Source organism: Mandrillus leucophaeus, unplaced genomic scaffold, assembly GCF_000951045.1.
Source record: "Mandrillus leucophaeus isolate KB7577 unplaced genomic scaffold, Mleu.le_1.0 Scaffold172, whole genome shotgun sequence".
Lineage (NCBI taxonomy): Eukaryota > Metazoa > Chordata > Mammalia > Primates > Cercopithecidae > Mandrillus > Mandrillus leucophaeus.
In genome coordinates, this window is record NW_012101721.1 from 3,772,532 (window position 1) to 3,778,880 (window position 6,349).

Consider the following 6,349-nt stretch of genomic DNA (forward strand, 5'->3'; position numbering starts at 1 on the left):
AGTGGCGGGCGCCTGTAATCCCAGCTACTCAGGAGGCTGAGGTAGGAGAATCACTTGAACTCAGAGGGCGGAGGTTGCAGTGAGCCGAGGTTGCGCCACTGCACTCCAGCCTGCGTGACAGAGTAAGGCTCTGTCTCAAAAAAAAGAGAAAAAACAAAAAGGCATTCCCCACTTCTGTTTCGATGTATTCATTACCTTAAACTTAAGTTATGACAGTGATGCATGACTGCCTTGACCAAAACCAGAACTACAGATAAGACTAACATCTCCTTTGACTTCTACCCTCAATCCCAAACTTCACCAACAAGAGTTAACCACTTTTATCAGTAGAAACTTCATCTAGAACAGCATATTTTTCCAAATCCTTCTCCACACATTTACATACACACATACACATCTATGAAAAGTACATGGAAATTGCTTTATGAGTTTGTATTTTAGATAAATATATCTCTATATATTATTATATACTACTACTTGATTCTTTTTACTCAACAATAGGTCTTGGACATTTTTCAAAGTTCATGCATATTTAGGTCATCCTCAAAAATTTTAGCTGCTATAAAATAGCTCAGGATTTTGGAAGGCAGCTGTGCTCACCACTACCACCAATGCAAACATCTAATGATTTTGGTTGCATCCTAGCTTATTAAGCATTTTTATGATTGATGGATATTTCAGTATTTTCCAATGTTTTTCTGCAATGGATACTCCTGTCTTTCCCAGTGCATATGTCTCTGCTGCAGATGTTGAGAAGTGGAGTTGCAATCTATAAGTGAGGATTTTGCTTATTGTCTTAATTCATTTTTAAAGACAGGCAGTTCCATCAAGGCAAAGGTGAAGAATGTTGACTTCTGTTCATTTTTGCAATGGGTAATTCTAACAGGGAAACCTAGAAAGCTGTTTGGAAGGGGTGTGTGTGTGTGTTTGTGTGTGTGTGTGTGAAAGAGAGAAAGCACTTTCTAATGAATGGTTTGCATGGTTCTTTGCACCGTGTGTTTTCATTTAAGACTTCATGTGCCCTCAGTGCGGCCCTGTGAGAGAGGTATGATGAGTACCTTATTTTATAGCTGAGGACAGCGAGGCTGAAGGTGATGTGCTGAGGCTGAGGTTGGGCCATCAGATATCAGCTCCCCTTGGTTGCTGCCTACCTGTGTCCCATGATCACAGGGTCTGGCAGGCTCTGGGAACTAGATTCCAAAGCTGGCTTGCTTTATTCTCTCTCAGTCCAGGACATCAACATCTCTTTGTGGCGCTTGCCAGAAAAGGTGAAATTCGACAAGAGTGTCTTCATGAACCAGGGAGAATGGGAGTTGCTGGGGGTGCTGCCCGACTTTCGGGAGTTCAGCATGGAAAGCAGTCACTGCTATGCAGAAATGAAGTTCTATGTGAGTGGGAGTGAATGTGGGTAAAATGGTGAATAAAGCTTCCTACCCAGGTAGACTTAAGGAGGCATACTGGGAAGAACTTCAGTGCCTTTGTCTAACTCCAGGTTGCACACATCTGGAACTTCAGGGAAGTAGATGGGGAAACTCCGTGAATGTTCCTTACTTATTCTAAACAGCCATAAGCCTGGATTGAGAGACAGGGTATGGGGGTCTGTCTGTTTTCTTCTCTGAGTAATCCAGGCTGGAAGCCCCATAAAACAAGGAGTCTGAGCTTGTGGGGTGGTTCCTGGGAGCAGAGCCTGTGTGCCCCAGGCTTCCCACAAGCTCCTCTCCCGATCCCAGGTGGTCATCCGCCGGCGGCCCCTCTTCTATGTGGTCAGCCTGCTGCTGCCCAGCATCTTCCTCATGGTCATGGACATCGTGGGCTTCTACCTGCCCCCCAACAGTGGTGAGAGGGTCTCCTTCAAGATCACACTCCTCCTGGGCTACTCGGTCTTCCTGATCATCGTTTCTGACACGCTGCCGGCCACTGCCATCGGCACTCCTCTCATTGGTAAGGTCTCTCCTGGCAGCAGAGCTCAGTCTGGTGAGAAACCCACCCCCTCCCACCTCCTGTATGTGTCTCTTGCCTCTGCCCTGGACTGCACAGGTGTCTACTTTGTGGTGTGCATGGCTCTGCTGGTGATAAGTTTGGCCGAGACCATCTTCATTGTGCGGCTGGTGCACAAGCAAGACCTGCAGCAGCCCGTGCCTGCCTGGCTGCGTCACCTTGTTCTGGAGAGAATCGCCTGGCTACTTTGTCTGCGGGAGCAGTCGACTTCCCAGAGGCCTCCAGCCACCTCCCAAGCCACCAAGACTGATGACTGCTCAGGTGAGAAACAGAAAGGAAGAGTCCACACGAGGGGCCGCTTCTGGCTTGGATGCTGTGGAAAGTCTCTGGAGGGTGTGGCCTGCCAAGGAGGTGCTGTACTGCACATGGCATCCCATGCCCTGCCTTATTGGGAGGGGCAGACTTCAGCCCAAGGTGTCAGTCCAGACCCTTTCTTCACTTACACAACCTCTCATCACCTTGGGTATTGACAGAGAGGGTAGGAATCCCAGAGGCTGAGCATGTCAGGAGCTGAGACCTCTGGGCTGAGAATGGCCTCTCTCTAGGAAGGACCCATGGGGGAAGTCAAATGGATGCCCCTTAGGCAATTATTGGTCTCTCTGCCTCAGACAGTTAAATACTGCCGCTAGGATTTCTAAAACTCTTATTCTAAACAACCCAAAGCAGGGCATGGTGGCTCATGCCTACAATCCCAGCCCTTTGGGAGGCTGAGGTGGGAGGATCACTTGAGCCCAGGAGTTCAAGACCAGCCTGGCCAACATAGTGAGACCTCATCTCTACTGATTTTTTTTTTTTTTTTTAAGTTGGCTGGGCATGGTGGTGTACACTCCTGTGGTCCTAGCTACTTCAGGAGGCTGAAGTGGATCACTTGAGCCCAGGAGGTTGAGGCTGCAGGGAGCTGTGTTCGCATTACTGCATCCCACTTGGAGACAGAGTAAGACCCTGTCTCAAAAATAAAAATTAAAAACAACAAATACACAGCCCAAAGATCAGATTCTTTAGAATTTCAAACACCTATGAGGCAGAGAGACATTAAATATGGAGTTATACCTCCTGAGGAATTGTTACAGCTACCATTTGTTGTTGGTGGTGGTGGTGGTTATTTGGTTGGTTTATTCACTGAACATTTTGTGCCAGGCATGTGCAAAGCGCTTTGTCTACATGATCACGTGTAATACTCACGACAACCCAAGAGGATTCTCATTCTCATTTTTCAAATAAGGGAAGCAGAGCTATAGAGAACTTGCTTGACCTAAATCACAGAGCCAGGAATTGGTAGAACCCAGGCCCATCTAACTCTAAGCTTTTCTTTCTAACCACTCCTCTCCACTCCACTCCTCTTTGTCCTTCCTCCTGGCTAGGGCCAGGCCTTTTACATGAGATTTTTGGCTCATCTAAGGCCATCTCATCAAGAGCTAGTGAACGAGTCTGCCAGTCTAGTGACTAATTTACCTTGGTGAAGGAAGCCACTTCTGTAGGTGCATTTCCTGCCCCAGGACCTGCAGTCATGGACATAAGAGCAGCACCCTCCATCCTGCTGCCCCTCTGAGGCAACAAAATGGAGCAGAAGTAGCAGTGGATTGGGAGTCCAGACACCTGAGCCTTGGTGGTCTCGCCATTAAATGATCCTCCAAGTATGTGATCACAGGCTAATCACCTAACCTCTCTCAGCCTCACCATTTTTTATATGGTGGGAATAATTGGCCACGCACAGTGGCTCACACCTGTGATCCCAGCACTTTGGGAGGCCGAGGTGGGGGTGGATCACGAGGTCAGGAGTTCGAGACCAGCCTGACCAACATGGGGAAACCCCGTCTCTACTAAAATTACAAAAATTAGCTGGGTGTGGTGGTGCACGCCTGTAATCCCAGCTACTCAGGAGGCTGAGGCAGGAGAATCACTTGAACTGGGGAGGCGGAGGTTGCAGTGAGCCTGCGTCACTGTACTCTAGCCTGGGCAACAGAGTGAGACTTGGTCTCTGGGAAAAAAAAAAAAAAAAGGAATAGTAATCACGCCTCCTCTGCCTCCTTTGTGAGACTATTGTGAGGCTCAAATGAAATAATGGATATCCAATTGCTGAGGAAAGCCCATAGGTTGAAAAGCAGTGTACAGGAAGGACACTTCGTGGTATTAATGATCTGGAAGAGGGGTGGAGGATGTGCATAAGGAGAGGTACTCAGTCATGAGTCTGAGTCTGGGTACTTAGGTACCCAGAGATACTAGGATCCTCAGTCATACTGGTTTTTCAATTTAAATTGGATGGTGGGTTTGCAGTTATGTAAGTTACTCTTTATACTTTTTATGTCTGAAGTTGTTCCTGGCCAGTCACAGTGGCTCACACCTGTAATCCCAGCACCGTGGGAGGCCAAAGTAGGTGGATCACTTGAGGTCAAGAGTTCAAGACCAGCCTGGCCAACATGGTGAAATCCCATTTCTACTGGAAAAAAAAAAAAATTAGCGAGGTGTAGTGGTATGTGCCTGTAATCCCAGTTACTTGGGAGGTTGAGGCAGAATTGCTTGAACTCGGAAGGCGGAGGTTGCAGGGAGCCTAGATCGCACCACTGCCCTCCAGCCTGGGCGACAGAGCGAGGAAAAAATAAAGTTATTCCCAGCAAAAATGTGCAGGCTACAGAAGCATAAGGGACCATGTTCAGGTCACCACCCAAGGTCTCCCTCTCCTGCCAATGCTCTGCTCTTCTTCCAGCCATGAGAAACCACTGCAACCACATGGGAGGACCCCAGGACTTGGAGAAGAACCCGAGGGGCAGATGTAGCCCTCCCCCACCACCTCGGGAGGCCTCACTGGCGGTGCGTGGGTTGCTGCAGGAGTTGTCCTCCATCCGGCACTTCCTGGAGAAGCGGGATGAGATCCGAGAGGTGGCCCGAGACTGGCTGCGCGTGGGCTCTGTGCTGGACAAGCTGCTGTTCCACATTTACCTGCTGGCGGTGCTGGCCTACAGCATCACCCTGGTTATGCTCTGGTCCATCTGGCAGTATGCTTGAGTGGGTACAGCCCAGTGGAGGAAGGGGTACAGGCCTGGTTAGGTGAGGGCAAAGAATTTCTGTTTAGGCCCCTCAGGACCCAGGGAATGTCAGGGACGTTTTCAAGACACAAAGTCCCATGCCCTGTTTCCAATGTCAATTCATCTCAGCAATCCCAAGCCAAGGTCTGAACCCTTCCACCAAAAACTGGGTGTTCAAGGCCCTTACACCCTTGCCCCACCCCCAGCAGCTCACCATGGCTTTAAATCATGCTCTCTTAGATCAGGAGAAACTCAGGCACTCCCTAAGTCCACTCTGTTTGTGTGTGTATCAAGCCTTTTCCCCATTGACCCTCCCCTGAATAAGGGACTTTGGAATTCTGCTCCTCTCTCACAACTTTGCTTTTAGGTTGAAGGCAAAACCAACTCTCTACTACACAGGCCTGATAACTCTGTACTAGGCTTCCCTAACCCCTAGTGTCTCTTTCTTCACCTCACTTGTGGCTGCTTCCCTGAACATCCATCCCCTATCAGATGATGGGAGTGGGAAGAATAAAATGCAATGAATCCCTAAATTCTCTTCTTAACCATTTGTCAGCAGTTTTGGGAAGAGGTTGGATGGTTAGAAGAGATTTACAGTTAGTTAATCTCAACACTTTGGGAGGTCAAGACAAGGGGATCACTGGAGGTCAGGAGTTTGAGACCAGCCTGCCCAACATGGTGAAACCCCTCCTATACCAAAAGAAAAGCAAAAATACAAAAATTAGCCAGGCGTGGTGGTGCATGCCTGTAATCCCAGCTAATCAGGAGGCTGAGGCAGGAGAATCATTTGAGGCCGGGAGGTGGAGGTTGTAGTGAGCTGAGATTGTACCACTGCACTCCATCCTAGGTGACAGAGTTAGACTCTGTCAAAAAAGAAAAAAAAAAAAAAAGGAGAGAGAGAGAGAGATTGGTGCCTCCAGGCCCAGGAAACTGGGAGATGACAAATAGGTTGAAAAGCATTTACACAGGAAGGATAAACACCAACTTCATGATATTAGTGATCTGGAAAAGGAGTGAAGGATGAGACTAAGGAGGGATATACAGGGATTCTCAGTCATACTGGTTTTTACATTTAAATTAGATGGTGGGTTTGCAGTTATGTAAGTTACTCTTTATACTTTAAGTAGCTATTATGAAGAAGAAACACTAGGACGTGGGATTTAAGGTATGAGGCTCAGGACCATGAACACTTAGCAATGGATAGAAGAGTGGGGGCATCTCGGCTCTGCAACCCCTTGGAAAGATGTTGGAAGGGTCCACACAACCCTGTTACCTGGGCTCATGATCTCTTCGTGAAGGTGGGAGCAAGCTCTTTCCCTGCAAGTGGA

General features: G+C 48.2%; 1 protein-coding gene across 3 annotated transcripts in view; it reads left to right on the forward strand.

Annotated features, from left to right (window-relative positions):
- The window catches only part of HTR3A (5-hydroxytryptamine (serotonin) receptor 3A, ionotropic), an 18,114-nt gene extending 12,560 nt beyond the window's left edge, over positions 1-5,554 (forward strand). For all 3 annotated transcript variants that reach the window (XM_011977029.1, XM_011977030.1, XM_011977031.1), the window contains one exon: positions 4,703-5,554. In XM_011977029.1, coding sequence (XP_011832419.1) covers positions 4,703-5,001 — 299 coding nt within the window. In that variant the 3' untranslated portion in view covers positions 5,002-5,554. The remainder of the gene's footprint in view (positions 1-4,702) is intronic.
- The last annotated feature ends 795 nt before the right edge of the window (positions 5,555-6,349 follow it).